General features: G+C 61.6%; 2 protein-coding genes across 2 annotated transcripts; one reads left to right on the top strand and one right to left on the bottom strand.

Moving 5' to 3' along the window:
* Positions 1-5,964: 5,964 nt before the first annotated feature.
* PEX10 (peroxisomal biogenesis factor 10) lies at positions 5,965-8,697 on the top strand. The gene is made up of 6 exons (XM_058660764.1): positions 5,965-6,135; positions 6,355-6,435; positions 6,563-6,969; positions 7,432-7,604; positions 7,698-7,833; positions 8,089-8,697. The coding sequence occupies exons 1-6, from the start codon at positions 6,027-6,029 to the stop codon at positions 8,155-8,157; spliced, it is 975 nt and encodes a 324-aa protein (XP_058516747.1). The 5' UTR covers positions 5,965-6,026; the 3' UTR covers positions 8,158-8,697.
* A 492-nt stretch (positions 8,698-9,189) lies between these two features.
* RER1 (retention in endoplasmic reticulum sorting receptor 1) lies at positions 9,190-15,524 on the bottom strand. Its single transcript, XM_058674360.1, has 7 exons — positions 15,361-15,524; positions 12,802-12,883; positions 11,885-11,989; positions 10,106-10,205; positions 9,906-9,984; positions 9,657-9,792; positions 9,190-9,539 (listed from the first exon to the last, which is right to left on the bottom strand). The coding sequence occupies exons 2-7, from the start codon at positions 12,880-12,882 to the stop codon at positions 9,453-9,455; spliced, it is 588 nt and encodes a 195-aa protein (XP_058530343.1). The 5' UTR covers position 12,883; positions 15,361-15,524; the 3' UTR covers positions 9,190-9,452.
* Between the last annotated feature and the right edge of the window lie 302 nt (positions 15,525-15,826).

The following is a 15,826-nucleotide window of genomic DNA, read 5'->3' as shown; positions in this document are numbered from 1 at the left end:
CCTGCTAAATGAGGATGTGGGGGAGGCGTATATAAGGAGAGGTGAAGGAGCAACAGAGAGACTTGGCAGAGACTTCCACCATCACTGGTCTCCTGTCGGTGCTTCATCCCCAGACCCTCCCCGTGTCCACCTTACTGGCTCTGCTGGCCTGCTGGCCGGAGCAAGCAGCACCTAACGTGGGGCACGGCACGGGGGATAATCTGAGGGTCCCCTGGACCTACGAAGGTAAGTTTAGGATTTAAAAATTTTGTAGGAGCATAACTGATTTCATCCCCAGACCTTCTCCCTGTCCTAGGGCACGAGGGACAATCTGAGGGACCCCGGAAATCCAGAGGCAAGTTTAAAAATTTTGCAGGGGCATAAGTAAAATTTGTCATGGGGCAAGAACTCGCTAAAGTGCAGATGATTAAAGGAATCCGAGACCTGCTCCAGTCACAAGGCACCGACACTAAGCTTAAGGCCGCCCAGAAGTTTGTCGAAACTGTCTGCGACGTATCCCCCTGGTTTGCTCTCCTTGGAGCCAGCTTTTTCCTCTGGTGCTTGGTAAAACATGCTTTGCCATCTTCTCAAGCAGTGCTGCAACCCTTTCTTGAAAAACTATCTGTAAGAAGGGGCAGGGAGTCACAAGGACCCCAAACCAGGGTAAAAAGAAGGAACCCCAGACCAAAGCCTGGAGAAACTGCACGGAGACTTTTGTCTCTTGTAACTCTTCAGGTTTCATTCGTGATATTTTCAAAAATGTGAAATTTTATCACAAATAACTTGGCATAGAATTAAACTCTAATGCACTATTAAATTATTTCAATGTATAAGTTAAATTAATGTGGTATTCCTTGTATACAAAGCATTTTTATATGTTAACGTGATTCTGGTCTTTTCGGCTGCTTATCAAATATCTCACTGCTTTAAATTGGTCAAGGTTTTGTATTTGTTTTGAAGGTATTTGAGTGATTTCACGTCAATAACAGTCTAATCTATAACGTGTTATGCTAACTTCAACAACAAAAAATCTTGTTTCGGATGTTTTTAATCATCTTAAAAAGGCATCCAAGAATTCAAGTTTCAAATTCTAGGGCTTCGGGCCCGGCGGCGTGGCCTAGCGGCTAAAGTCCTCGCCTTGAACGCCCCGGGATCCCATATGGGCGCCGGTTCCAGTCCCGGCAGCTCCACTTCCCATCCAGCTCCCTGCCTGTGGCCTGGGAAAGCAGTTGAGGATGGCCCAATGCATTGGGACACTGCACCCGCGTGGGAGACTCAGAAGAGGTTCCTGGTTCCCAGCTTCGGATCGGTGCGCATCGGCCCGTTGCGGCTCACTTGGGGAGTGAATCATCGGACGGAAGATCTTCCTCTCTGTCTCTCCTCCTCTCTGTATATCTGGCTGTAATAAAATGAATAAATCTTTAAAAAAAAAATTCTAGGGCTTCCCTTGCTATTCTTACGAGGCCTCAAGAATGCCAGCGGATTAATCTCTCGTTTTGTGGGGACAATTGATCAGGTTGATTGAATTATATTAAGATTATTGCCAAATGGACGTGATACGCATCCCAGAGTTCGGGACACTAAAGTATTTGCATGTTACTGTCGATACTTGCCCTGGATTTATTCTAGCTACTCCTTATACAGGGGAATAAGTCAGACATACTCTAGCCCATTGCTATGCATGCTTTTCCATCTTGGGAACCCCCGAAGTTATCAAAACTGATAATGGCCCCTGCTATACCAGCAGTAAGTTTTGTGATTTTGCTGCCTCCCACCATATACATAATTACAGGTATGCCTTATAATCCTCAAGGACAAGGTATTGTGGAACGTGCCAGCCGTACTATAAAGGATTACCTTATTAAAACTAAAAAGGGGGAATACAGCACTCCCCGAGATCATCTGAACCTTGTGTTATTTATCTTAAATTTTCTAACACTGGATGCTGAAGGACAGTCTGCTGCAGATCGTCATTGGAATCCGTCTCAGAAGCAGAAGTGTTACGTGATGTGGAAGGACCCCTTGACTGGTCAGCGGCAAGGCCCAGATCCCGTCCTCATTTGGGGGCGAGGATCAGTTTGTGTTTTCCCAGAAAATGAAAATGGCCCACGGTGGATTCCTGAGAGGCTTGTCCAGCAAGCTCCTGCTGCGGAGTGTTGTGGAAGCTCGGGTACTGGCCACGGTGATGGCATTTGAGTCGGAAGATCGACGGGCCAAGCAGGTATATTAGGCCTTTACATATATTATATAAGTATATTAGTATATTGTTAAGCACCCCTCTCCTTTTCTTCCTGCTATGAGCGCCGAGGTCCTGATACTTCCCGCCTTTTCTCTGTGGCAGCTGTGTGGGGAAAGGGCATGCATGCGTGCCCCCCGTTCCCGTATTAAGGGAGGCAATTATTACTATGGGAATTATTAGTTCAATCACTCCTCTGGATTTGAGGACTCGCTCACGTGGGTGAACCTCAGCGCCCTGAATTTTAAACCTGTGTCTGCCTGTTATCCCCCCATTTTTCTCTTACATATAGAAAACCTCTCTGAAGTGAATTGCACCAAGCTCAGCGCCACCCTAACAGCATGTTGGACTGGTAATGGCGATACTGCTGTTGTCATTCGGCTGCCTGGAATCCTGCCTGTGCCTGTCAGGGCTAACGGAGAGGCCTCTGTTGGCCTGATAAGGCATAAAAGAGACTTTGGATAACATCGGCCATCATAGCCAGCGTTGCCCTAGCGTCGGCCACCACCACAGCAGCGGTGACCCTAGGACACCCTACAGCGACCACGGAGACCATGAATAAGCTTGTAGAACTGCCTGTCTGAGCTTTGGAACAACAGAACTGTATATATGAACATGTGCAGGTGGGCAGGCTTATGTTGTAACAGTGGGCTGATTTGTTGACAGAGCAGCAAATGCTGTGGGATATGGTCAGGGCCTCTTGTTCCCCATCATGTCTTTATGTGTGTGACACCTGTGCAAGTGCAAAATGTTTCCCAAGTCCAGGAACTGCTGTCTGCTCATTGCTACCTAGCTAAAGATACTCCAGCCATGGAACAGAGTTACCAGCCTCCCCAAGTATGGTTTGTGCAGCTGCAACAGGCAACGTGTTGAATGGCAGCCAGGGACGGGTAAGGTGGACCGGGCACTGACCAACCTAAGACAGGGGCTCTGTCATGCTGCGGAGATTCCCGATGACAGGTAAGGCTGGTAACTTTAGAGTCCACAACTTAAGACAGGCACATTTAAGTCTGCTTTAAAACAAAAAAGGGGGACCTGTTGTGGGCTAAGGAGTTGATTAGTGCTGGTTGGCCTGGGCAGGAACAGGAACTGGGCTTGTGGCTAAAAACACCTAGACAAATTGGACTCATCTGTATCCAATATCCTGCTAAATGAGGATGTGGGGGAGGAGTATATAAGGAGAGGTGAAGGAGCAACAGAGAGACTTGGCAGAGACTTCCACCATCACTGGTCTCCTGTCGGTGCTTCATCCCCAGACCCTCCCCATGTCCACGTTACTGGCTCTGCTGGCCAGAGGTTCATTCAAGCACACAGCCTTTTTGGAGTCACCACAAGGACTGAATGCCACGCCTTCTCCCCTGGCCCAGGCCAGCTTTACTCTGTCCACGCAGAACGGTGGCCCTGGCCGCCTGCCCTCACCACTGGCTTCCCCCAGGCAGTTAGCAGGTGGCTGGGCAGGGGAACTTGCTCCACCCCCCCAGTCTGTGGTCCATACTGCCCAGGGCACTTAAGGCCTTGACAATCCTGAGAGGGTCCAGTACCCACATGCCCTGGGTCCCATCTGTCTGCCCCATGGCATGGAGCAGACACGCAGCCTGGAGTGCACTCCCACCTCCTCCTACACCACAGCCCCCAAGGCCGGGCTCTGTCCCCTCAGTGTGCTGACCCCAGGGCCCTGGGGTTGGGAAACATGTCCCCCAGCTGGGAAGGGGGTAGGGTGCTGCATGCGGCAGGAAGTTCCAGCTCTGAAGCCTGGTCCTACTAGGGCAAGAACAGAGACTTACCTAGCCAGTCAACCAGTCAGCTAATTAGCCCACTAGTAGCGCAGCAGTGTGAACAAGGCACGTGCCCACTCCCTCCCCAGCCCCCTCGCCCTGGCCTGCTGATAGGGCTGGAATCAGTGAGGCGCCCAGCAGGTGCCTGGTGGGAGGGTACAGCCAGGAGGAAGTCGTCACACTCTACAGGGTGAGGCTGGGGCTGGGAGCGCAGCCCCCTGCAAGGGGCAGAGGTATCCCAAGCAGCAGAGAGCCAGCCAGGAGGACAAGGGCACCGGCCAGGTGGCGCCAGGCATCCCTGGCCGAGTGCCGCACTGCTGACCGTCTCCCTGTGACGGCCCCAGCACCCAAGATGGAGCTCCTGGCTCACCTGGGGAGGGGGCCTTTAGACCGACCCGCCTCCCCTCCCTGGGTCTCATCCTTGCTTGGATGTGGTCACACAGCGGTGGGCATGCAGCCCAGGACATCCAGGCTCCTGCAGAGGCTCAGGGACCCAGGCAGAATCATGCACTGGTCAGCAGGTGCCGCTGAGGACTGAGTCGCCGCCCGACAGGGTTGAGGCGTCAAGCCCTTGGGGGCCACCCCATCCCGCACTCCACAGGGGCTCCATGCGAGTGGACGCAGGGCAGGAGCCCAGGCTCCGGGACAGTGGGCCCAGTGCTCTGGGCCACGGGAGGTCAGCAGACGGAGACTCTGTTCTGAACACGAAGGGGAGGCGCAGGCCAGGGTGGGGGTGTGTGATTCTGGCCTAGGTGCCAAGTACCCCAGGGGCAATAAGGAGCTGATGGACCGTGGTCGCCCCCTGCTGGCCGCCCTTCACAGCCACAGGGAGTGGGATGAGAAGTGCACCCATGTGGGCAGCCAGCAATGTACGGGCCCCTGGAGGTGTCTTTGGGGAGAAGTAACAAGTGGATGATTCCAGAGCTTGGAGATATTTCTAGATTCACGGGAAAAGGGCATGAATTCTCCAGGCACCACAAGCCAGTCCGGGCCAACCTGCCGTGCTGATCTACCTGCCAACCACAGGGGACAAACCAGTGGAGTGACAGGTCGGCAGAGCCAGGGCCCCTCAGCAGGGCCCCTCTCCAGGAGGCCCCCCTCCAGCAGGACCCCTCTCCAGCAGGACCCCTCTCCAGGACCCCCCTCTCCAGGACCCCCCTCCAGGAGGCCCCCTCTCCAGGACCCCCCTCCGGGAGGCCCCCTCTCCAGCAGGACCCCTCTCCGGGAGGCCCCCTCTCCAGCAGGACCCCTCTCCAGCAGGACCCCTCTCCAGCAGGCCCCCTCTCCAGGACCCCTCTCCAGCAGGACCCCTCTCCAGGACCCCCCTCCAGCAGGCCCCCTCTCCAGCAGAACCCCCCTCCAGGAGGCCCCCTCTCCAGCAGGACCCCTCTCCGGGAGGCCCCCTCTCCAGCAGGACCCCTCTCCAGCAGGACCCCTCTCCAGCAGGCCCCCTCTCCAGCAGGACCCCTCTCCAGGACCCCCCTCCAGCAGGCCCCCTCTCCAGCAGAACCCCCCTCCAGGAGGCCCCCTCTCCAGCAGGACCCCTCTCCGGGAGGCCCCCTCTCCAGCAGGACCCCTCTCCAGGACCCCTCTCCAGCAGGACCCCTCTCCAGGAGGCCCCCTCTCCAGCAGGACCCCTCTCCAGGACCCCCCTCCAGCAGGCCCCTTCTCCAGGACCCCCCTCCAGGAGGCCCCCTCTCCAGGAGGCCCCCTCTCCAGCAGGTCCCCCTGAAGGAGGAGCTGCGTCCATGGGTGCACGCGCCCCGCGAGGCCCTGCAGGCGCACGGGGACACCGGCCGGCCCACGGCTGTGCAGCGGCCGACGGCGAAGGCGGACCAGGCGCCCGGAGCTCCCCGGCAGGCAGCCTGGACCCCGTCCGCTTCCCCTTGGGGCGTCCCGTCTTCCGCCTCTCGGCGGAGCTTGGCCTGCGGGAGAGTCCCCGCCCCGATCTCGTCGGCCCGGTCGCGGAGCGTGACGCACAAGGCCCGCGCCGCCGTCGGCCGGCGTCCCCGCGCGGGCGTGGCCAGCGGGCGGTCATGGCGCGGGTGGCGGGTCCTGCCGAGGTGGTCCGCGCGGCGCAGAAGGACGAGCTGTACCGCGGGGAGCTGCGGGCCGCGGCGGGCGGCGCCCTGCACAGCCTGGCCGGTGAGCGCCGCGCCCAGCCGGGGTGGCCTGCGGGGCCCGCGCTGCCCGACCCCGGCGGGGCCGTGTGCGAGGCTTCGAGGGGCGGAGCGGGCCGCCTCGCCGTGACCCCAGCTCCTCTGTGACCCCCAACTCCTCCCCGTGACCCCCGGCGATCCGCACTCCTCCCTGCGACCCCCGGTGACCCTCCTCCGTGACCCCTCTTCCTGTGTCCCTCCCCAGGGGCGCGCAGGTGGATGGAGTGGAGGCGCGAGGTGGAGCTGCTGGCGGACGTCGCCTACTTCGGCCTGACCACCGTGGCAGGTAGCGACTGCCGGCCACCTTTGCTGGTGGCCATGGGCCCGAGTCCAGTTCCGGGGTGCAGGCGTGGAACCCCTGCAGGAGGGCTGCTCCTCGGCCTGGCCTGGCGCTGACGCCGCCCTCTCCACAGGCTACCAGACGCTCGGGGAGGAGTACGTGGGCATCGTGCCCGTGGACCCGTCCCGGCGGCAGGTGCCCTCCCGGTGGCGCCGCGTGGCCCTGGTGCTGCTCCACACCGTGCTGCCCTACCTGCTGGAGAAGGCGCTGCTCCCCCTGGAGCAGGCGCTGCAGGCCGAGGCCGAGGGCCTGCGCGCCCTGCAGGGCAGCCCGGGGCTGGGCGGGCGCAGCCGAGCAGGGCTGTGGCCCTGGGTGCGGCGCCGTGTGGCCGCCCTGCCGGAACCCCAGCGCCGCGGCCTGCAGCGCGCGGCCTTCATCCTCAGACAGGGCCTGGCCTGCCTGCAGCGGCTGCACCTTGCCTGGTTCTACATCCACGGCGTCTTCTACCACCTGGCCAAGCGCTTCACGGGCATCACTTACGTGAGTAGCAGGTGCTGGGCCACCCGGGCTGAGCCCGGCCCGCATGGTGCTGACGGTAGCCACGGCTGGTGAAGCTGGCACGTCTGGTCCAGCCAGGTTGTCCTGGAGACTCGGGGAGAGCCCGGGCAGGCCAGTGGGAGCGGCTGCTGGTCCGCGGCAGGGCCGGTTCCGGGGCCCAGGTCTTTCAGCGCTTCTGAGACGCGCCTCGCAGGTCCTCGGTGGGCCTGGCTTACACAGAGGCTGCACAGAGTTCCCTGGGGGCCAGGAGGGGAGCAGCAGCCTCATCCTGGCCCCAGCCCACTCTCTGAGGGGACCCCTGTCCCTGCCTGTTCATCCTTGTGCCTCAGCCCTGCACTGCAGACTGCACCCAGGAGTGTCTTGCTGGGGCCTCCCTGACTCCTGTCCCCTGGCTGGTCTAACTGGCAGCACCCCAGAGACTCACCTGCCCCTCTGTCCCACCAGCTCCATGCCCGCCGGCTGCACGGGGAGGACCTGCGGGCCCGCACCAGCTACCGCCTGCTGGGGCTCCTCTCACTGCTGCACCTGGCACTCTCTGTGGGGCTGCAGCTGCACGGCTTCCGGCAGAGACAGCACGCCAGGAAGGAGTGGCGGCTGCACCGCCACCTGTCCCACAGGTGAGCCCTGGCCTGAGCCTTGGCGGGGCCCTACCCTGCGAGGTCGCGTCCGTGGAGACTGAGGGAGCCCTGGCCCCATGGCCGCCCTCCCAGGAGTTCTGCAGAAGACAGAGTGGCTTCCCGAAGCCCACTGTGCACCCTGTGCCTGGAGGAGCGCCGCCACGCCACGGCCACGCCCTGTGGCCACCTCTTCTGCTGGGAGTGCATCACTGAGTGGTGTGACACCAAGGTGGGCACTGCTTATGTGGGGGTGGGCACACGGGCTGCAAATGCTTGTACACAGAGGGGCTTTTGCTGAATGCATCCTGGACGGGCCGTGGGTTGGCAAGGCCCTGTCCTAGGAACCCCGCTGGGGGTGTGCTCTGTGGGCAGGCAGGGGCAGCCTCATGGCCTGAGCCAGGCCAGTCCTGGGGGAAGCCCATGCCCGAGATGCCAGGCCTTGTGCCTGGCTGGGCACAACAGTGAGACGCCCCTCGCTCTGCAGACGGAGTGCCCCCTGTGCAGGGAGAAGTTCCCTCCCCAGAAGCTTGTGTACCTGCGCCACTACCGCTGACCCCGCCTGGGACGGTCAGGAGGACGGAGGCAGCCAGGCTCTGCATGAGCAAAGACCTGCACAGCCTGCACACAGCCACGTCTTCTGTTTGGGTTTTGTCCTAAAAGCAACCCAGGGCGCCCACCCTGCCTGTGGTGCTGTCCTGTGGGCACAGCACAGTCACTTGGGCAGGGACTGCCCAGTCCAGATAAAGAGGCCAGTACAAACTGCCCTTCGTGTTCAGAGGACTATCCAGAATGTCAGGGTACGTGTGGCCTGAGTGTCCGTCAGCACCCAGCAGCTCGAGGACCGAGCCCTGGGGTGGCAGGCAGAGGGTCGCAACCAAGCAAGAGGCATTGGCACCAGCCCGCCTGCCCATTGCATCTACCAGCTGCTCAGAGGAGGGTAGGGCCAGGAAGAAGTGAGTCTGCCACCTTCCGGGGCACACCTGCTCTCCGTGACCTGGCCTCTGGAACAGCTGGAGCCCAGGGCCCAGTGCCCAAGGCCTCAAGTTGCTGGTCCTGGTCTGTTCAACTTGCTGTAGCATGGGCTGGGCCGCAGTGTTGCTGCAGGTTCAGCCCCGGGTGGGAGTAGCCAGCCACAGGCATGCCCTGCTGGAGACCTTGGCAGCCAGGGCTTCCTGAGCGCAGCTCTCCAGGTGGCAGCAGGCACGGTGCTGGCTGAGCACTGCAGAGGAACAGGGCCCGTCCACTCTGAGAACCTGGTGGGCACCGGCCAAGCTGAGCCCTTCAGGTGTCTCTGGAAGGGCAGCTCTGGCTCCAGGGCGGTGGGGACACCCCTGCAGGCCTGAGTGAAGTGTGCGAGTCCTGGCACCGGGGGGGGGGGGGGGCACTCCCAAGGGACCTGCTGGCCATCTACAAACTCCAGGAGTCAAAGACACGTGCCAAAGTCATCTCAAACAATTAAAATAGAATATATATTTATAATTCCAATCATGGTAGATAAGAACAGAGCTGTGCGCCACCAGGCCACACTGGGCCATGCAGCCAGGAGCAGCGAGCCAGGGTCAGCCTGTCCTTGCCACAGGCCTGGCCCCTGGTCACTGCCACACCCTGGCTGTCCCCGGCCCAGGGGGCACAACAGTTCCTTCCGCGAACATCACAGGAAACAAATCAATGCAATTTGGTTTAAATGCCAGTCTCTTCAAGAACCTGGTATTTGTTACAAATAATTAGAGGCTCCTTTTTAGAAAGAAAATTCAACTCCCTCATAATCAACTATTTTATGGGAAGAAAAAGGCCTTGTTACAACGGCTCCACACGGCTCCTGGGGCAGGGACGGGTCCAGTCCAGCTCCTAGCTAGCGAATGTCTTCACTTCCTCCTTCCCCGTGTACCGCCTCTTCCCGTGCGTAAATGGAATGTACCGGTACTTGATCATGTGCTGAGGGGGCAGAGAGATGCTCTGAGAGCAGCCTGGCCAGCCAGCTATGCCCCCACCTCTGCCACAAGCATGTGACAGCCCGGCCCCCGCAGCCCCCGCGGCCCCCGCAGCCCTCACCTTGATCTGCCTTTTCATGGTGATACAGAACAGCATGATGAAGTACATGACCAGGATGGGCCAGAACACCGGGACGTTGAACGCCTCGAAGAACGTGCACACCATGGCCACCAGGATGCCCTTCGTAGCCGCGTGCCTTGGGCCGAGGTGAGGTGTCAGCACCTCCATGCGGGTGCCAGCCCCTGCCAGCTGTGCTCCCCTTTGCCCACCCAGGCCCCAGACGGGGAGCACGGGACTCCACCCGCTCACCAGAACTTGAACTCTGGAAGTCTCCGGATGAAGGGGCGGAACTCTTCATTCTGCTTGGTGGGCAGTGAGGGGCCGTCATCTGCAAGGTACAGCACGGCCGGTGAGGCTCCGCTGACACGCCGAACCCAGCAGGCCCCGCCAGGCAGGCTCCGGGGAGCCCAGCTAGGCCCGCAGGCCACCCAAGTGCAGCGCGGCTCTACCTGAGTCTTCCAGGAGGGATGGGTCCACCTTGGGCGACAGGAAAGCTATGAAGAGGTTGAGATGGTAGATACCCAAGGCATAAGTCACGATGTACCAGCCCTGTGGGGAAAGGAGATGCGGCCTGTGGACCCCGACCACCCGTAGCCCTCCACTGCACCGAGGGCAGTGGACCACCGGCCACGGCAGCACTACCTTCCACGCTACCATGCTCAGCCCGGGCTTCTGCCAGCCAATGTCCTACCAAGTCAGTCCCGCGTGGGCACCCATCCGAGTCCTAGACGCCCCACTCCCCACCCAGCTCCCTGCCTGTGGGAGAGCAGTGGAGGACGGCCATATGGGAGACCCGGATGGAGTTCCAGGCTCCCAGCTCTGCCATCGTCTCATCTGGCAGTAAAGCAGTGCAGGGACGGTCTCTGTTGGTTTTTCCTTCTCTGTAACTCTGCCTTTCAAATACGTTCTTAAAAAAAGATTTATTTTTTGGAAAGTCAGATATACAAAGAGGAGGGGAGACAGAGAGGAAGATCTTCCATCGGCTGGTTCACTCCCCAAGTGACTGCAATGGCCAGAGCTGAGCTGATCTGAAGCCAGGAGCCTCTTCTGGGTCTCCCACGCGGGCGCAGGGTCCCAAGGCTTGGGGCCGTCCTCGACTGCCTTCCCAGGCCACAAGCAGCGAGCTGGATGGGAAGTGGAGCCGCCGGGATTAGAACCAGTGCCCATATGGGATCCCGGCGCATTCAAGGCAAGGACTTTAGCCACTAGGCTACCATGCTGGGTCCTCAAATACATCCTTAAAAAAGTCCAGTAAGAAGCACGTGGTTGCCACCTGAAGCCACAGACTCAGCGAGGTACCAAGTGTGCGTCCACCCTACACCTGGAGATGCTGAGGGACCCGCCCACTGACTGACTGAGGGCCCCTGCCAGATGACTAGCCAACAGCACCTACGGCCTGACTCACTGGCAACCTCTGCCTCTGACCACAGACTCGGAAGAGCAGGAAGGTTTCCAACACCTGGAAGCCAGACATTCCTTGGGAGCGGAGGACAGGGAGACACACGGAGGTACCAGCACCTGACTGCTCGCACAGTGGCCTGGCACTCGGGCACCCCGGGAAGCAGCAGCACCCAGGGTCCCCAGCCATCTGAATTAGCCAGCACATGGGCCCTCTTGCTCCCAAATGGGACTTTGAAGTCAATTTTATCCCATTAGAAACGGCAGTGTGTCAGAATGGTGAGGCTTGACCTTTTCCAGACAGTTCCTTTCCGCAAGCCAGACACCCAAACACCAAGCAGGCAGCCTCTCAGGGGAGGGCCGGTGGCCCAGTGCGCACGGTCCACGGCAGAGAAACAGCTGAACCTGCCAGCAGCGACCTCCCCATCCGCCTCAGCCCCCCGAGTCCAGCACTGGGCAGTGCGCCCCCGCAGTAAGCCCGTCTGGTCACGCACACCCCACCCGAGCGCATTGCCAACTCCACACGGCACCGGGGTAGCGTCAGGCCAGGGAGCGGGTGTGGCTGCCAGGCCCTGAGGCCTCCTCCCTCGGGAAGGCAGGAAGGAGGCGGCACTGTGCCCGTGCCCGTGCCCTCCTCAGCAGGTACACCCCAGTCAAGCTGAGGTGTGGGGATGCACTCGCCAGGCCAGGCAGGAAGGTGGCCAACTCCGGCTGCCTGGCCTGGGCTCCCCGAGGACCGCCGCGCAGGGACGGAGGCGGTGCTGCCCGCAGCAGGAGCCCCAGAGGACACAGCAGAGCCCACTGGGAGCCCCAGTCCCACGCTGTCGTACCTGTAGCAGGTAGACTCGGACCATGTAGACGAAGCTCAGGCCCAGCGTCACGACCCATCGCACAGCCGTGTAAGGTGTGGACTTGTCCAGCCAGGACTGGTAAACCTGCAAAGGCAGCATTCAAAAGCACCGCGGCACCACAGCCTGGGTGCACCCTGCCAGGGCCGCTCGCCATGTCCAGAGAGCCAGCTGAAACCGCGCGACCGCTCTCACACGCACACCCTTGGCACACACGAGTGGCGACAACGCAATTCTGCATTCATTCCTGAAGCAACTTCATCTCTGCAAACTCGACACACGCGCGGGGCGGGGCGCAGGCTCAGGAAAGGGGTCACTCCAGGAGCCCCTACTTCACCCCACAGATCGGACTGCAGCAGAGAAAGCAGGAGCACCCTCAAAGGCGCCCTGCGGCCTCGCCAGCCGCCTGCCCTGCGGCGTGCTCTCGGGGAGCTGGAGACGCGGATGGACTAGGCAGACTCACGCACACCTTCAATGCCGACTTAAAAATCCTAGCGTATGGAAAACTGCACCCATTCATGCAAGACAACACCCATACACTCAGCACCCAGTCTCAACAGACACTTCCCACAAGCTGATTATTAATTTAAAAACAGAAAGATTTTTCATGTAACCCAAATGTCAGAGAGCCCCGCAACCACTGCCCGAATGAGGCGGCAGCGGTCCCGCTTCAAGGGGCAGGACCAGCAGCTCCGTCCACGTATCCGACCACCCAGTTTCCAGTTTTTGTGTTGCTTGATTTAGAAAACAGCGGCCCCCGGCACACAGAAGCAGCCCCCAAGCCCCGCGCTGGCAGCACCCTAGACACCGAGCAGCCACGGCCCCACAGCATGGCCTCAGGTTAAGCAAAGCTGTTGCCCGGCGGCAGCGGCCGACACCGCGTCCCGCACTCCACCCACCTGCCCGAGCCGCGTGAAGAATCTGTACACCGCCGACGGCTTCCCGTGCACCGACTCGCCGACACTGTCCCCTTCAGACATTCTGCAACAGTGAGAACAGGCCAGAGTGTGACAGGCGACAACTCGCTGTCCAGTTCATCAATGCCACCTGAGCAGGCCCTGTTCACACAGACAAAAGGCAGAGGCTCCGGCGGATGGCGAGGACAGGGCCGGGCTGCCCAGGCCACCAGCACTGCACGTGAGGGCCACACAGCCCGGTTCCCACATGCCAGCAGTGGTGCCCACTACTCCACACACTGCCTAGGTCCAGCGGACTCCGCCTGCAAGCTCCCAGACGCCAGAGGCCATGCGATGCAGCACCTACTTTCTAAAGAAGGAGGGTATTCCGCAGAGCAGGAACCCCACATCCACAGCCAGCAAGGCTCTGAGCCTGCTCTCAGAGGGGAGACGCGGCAGAAAGAACAAAACACCCGGGCCCGGCGGCGTGGCCTAGCGGCTAAAGTCCTCGCCTTGAAAGCCCCGGGATCCCATATGGGCACCGGTTCTAATCCCGGCAGCTCCACTTCCCATCCAGCTCCCTGCTTGTGGCCTGGGAAAGCAGTTGAGGATGGCCCAAAGCTTTGGGACACTGCACCCGCGTGGGAGACCTGGAAGAGGTTCCAGGTTCCTGGCTTCGGATCGGCGCGCACCGGCCCATTGCGGCTCACTTGGGGAGTAAGTCATCGGACGGAAGATCTTCCTCTCTGTCTCTCCTCCTCTGTGTATATCTGGCTGTAATAAAATGAATAAATCTTTAAAAAAAAAAAAAAAACAGAACAAAACACCCGAAAGGGGCACCTGCAGCTACCAGGTGGCCTGAAGCTCTGTGGGGTTAGGCACAGCCTGCTGCAGAGTCCCAGGGCACAGCGCCCTGCTCCTGGGCCAGCCGGGCTGCGGTGGGCACCATGAGAGCAGACCAGCAGACGCAAGACTGCCTGCTTCTGCTCCGCCTCCAACGAGCTGGGCTTAGACGGCTCGCCGGATGATCCCACGGGGCCAGCCACACCAAGCAGGTCCTCATCCGGCTCGGGCCCCAGACGCTGGCCCCGCGGGTCACAGCAGGCTGATCATGCCTTCTGGGACAGACAAGGTGTTCCTCGTTGGAGAAAAACTCTTGTGAGCAGAGGACGCTGGCCAAAGCCATGCCGGAGGAGAGCTGCTCCGCTGTCTCCGTTCTCCACGCCCTGCCGACACGCCCTCTGCCCACTAACCAGCGTTTGCCACCCAGACCCTTAAACGGAGCATGAAGAACACAGGGCGCCAGCTCTCCCCGACGCGGCCAACCCAGGGCCTCACCCTGTCAGGGCACACACCTCCCCACACAACCCAAGGTCCTGTCCTACCCCTGCACGCACCCGGGCATGGTGCAGGCCTGCCCACCCTGTTCCCCGCGTAGGGGGGCGGGCCGCCAGACCTCCTCACTCCAGCGTCTGCCCCCTGCTTTGTCCTCAGTCCCAGGAAAGGAAAACGAAAGAGAAAAGCCCCAGGGCTGCCTCCTGGGGCACTGCCTGAGGGCCACAGCTGTGCTTGACCTGCAGCCCCGGGGCTGGTCTCACACCCCTTTCCCCAACCCTTCACCCACTTGGCCAGGGCTGCCCCCCACCGGGCGTGACCACCCACATCTCCACCTGGCCCCCCGGAATGGACCGCCGGCAGACCCAGAGCCGCGTGACAGAGTCCACTGACCAGGCCCTCATTTGCATTTGAAGGGCCTCCCAGAGGTGCCAGTCCCGCCTGGCCAACCAGGCACCGCCAGAGAGGCAGCCGTCCCGCGTGGGCACACGGCCCGCACAGGAAGCAGCAGCTCTCGGCTGGCTCCCTGAGCGCACGGCCACCCGCACCTTCTCTTGAATCTACCGCCTTCATGCGGAACCATGTGGAACGCCGTCAACAAAGCCGGAGCAGCTCCACTACCCCAGCGCCTCCACCTAGAACCCCACCCGGAGGTCCTGGCACCACACCCCACAAAGGCATCTGGGCTGTGCAGGCGGGCACAGGGGCGTGCGGCGACGGACAACCAGCCTACACCTCCCGACGACCCAGCCTGAACCCAGAAGTGCCCCCCGACTCCCGGTGCCCCCGACCCAGACCTGCCTGCCCCCATGGCCCTGCCCCTGGACTCCAGCCTGCCCTCCTGCCCTCCTGCCCTCCTGCCCTCCTGCCCCGGCCTGCACCCCGACTCCTGGCTTGCCCTCCTGCCTCCCAAGTCCCAGCCTGCACCCCGATTCCGACCTGCCCTCCTGCACCCCGACACCCTACACGGAGGCCCCGCCTCCCGACCCCCGGCCTGCACCCCGACCCCCGGTCTGCCCTCCCGCCTCCCGACCCCCGGTCTGCACCCCGACCCCCGGTCTGCACCCCGACCCCCGGCCTGCACCCCGACCCCCGGTCTGCCCGCTCCGGGGCCCCCAGCCCGCACTCGTTCCGTCCGCCCCCGGGCACCGGCCCGTCCCCGCCCGCGGCCTTGACAGCCCGGAAAGAGGCGGAGGCGGCGCCCCCCGCCAACCCCGAGCCCGGCACCTCGCAGCTCCGCGGCGCCCACGCTGCGGTCTCCCTCACGGCCGCGGGAAGGGGACGGGGCAGGGCCGCCGCGCTCGCTCGGGCTCCCGGCAGCCGCCCCGGGAACTTCCGCCCCGTCCTCCGCGGCGCCGCCTCCGGGGCTTCCAAGATGGCCGCGGAGGCGGGGCGCGGGCCTCCAACCATTTCCGCTTCCGGCGCGGACGTCCAGGCCGTTGCGGGCGCCACTCGGTGCAGCGACGAAAAATGCGCCCGCCACGCACGCGCAGTAGCTCCTTCGGGCCCCGGGCCTGCGCTCGCTCAGCGCCGGGGAGAGTCATCATCCGGGACTTGCGCCCTGAGGCCCGCCCCCAGCGAGAATGGACCAATGGGAAAGGGGCCTGGCGGTTGCTAGGGAACCCTCCGCGGCAACATGGCGGCTGCCAGGAAGTGGAGGGCCCGCCGGCTCCCGCCGCGGGACGGTGAGGGC

This window comes from Ochotona princeps, chromosome 2 (assembly GCF_030435755.1).
Source record: "Ochotona princeps isolate mOchPri1 chromosome 2, mOchPri1.hap1, whole genome shotgun sequence".
Classification (NCBI taxonomy): domain Eukaryota; kingdom Metazoa; phylum Chordata; class Mammalia; order Lagomorpha; family Ochotonidae; genus Ochotona; species Ochotona princeps.
Note: the sequence above shows the minus strand (reverse complement) of the source record. Positions and strands in the feature narration are given on the sequence as shown.

Coding starts and splice junctions, on each gene's coding strand:
- PEX10 (XM_058660764.1), top strand. CDS start 6,027: ATGGCGCGGGTGGCGGGTCCTGCCGAGGTGGTCCGCGCGGCGCAGAAG. Junction 6,970..7,431: donor GCTTCACGGGCATCACTTAC/GTGAGTAGCAGG, acceptor CTGTCCCACCAG/CTCCATGCCCGCCGGCTGCA. Junction 7,834..8,088: donor CTGAGTGGTGTGACACCAAG/GTGGGCACTGCT, acceptor CTCGCTCTGCAG/ACGGAGTGCCCCCTGTGCAG.
- RER1 (XM_058674360.1), bottom strand. CDS start 12,882: ATGTCTGAAGGGGACAGTGTCGGCGAGTCGGTGCACGGGAAGCCGTCG. Junction 9,793..9,905: donor CTTCCAGAGTTCAAGTTCTG/GTGAGCGGGTGG, acceptor CCTCGGCCCAAG/GCACGCGGCTACGAAGGGCA. Junction 9,540..9,656: donor CCATGAAAAGGCAGATCAAG/GTGAGGGCTGCG, acceptor CTGCCCCCTCAG/CACATGATCAAGTACCGGTA.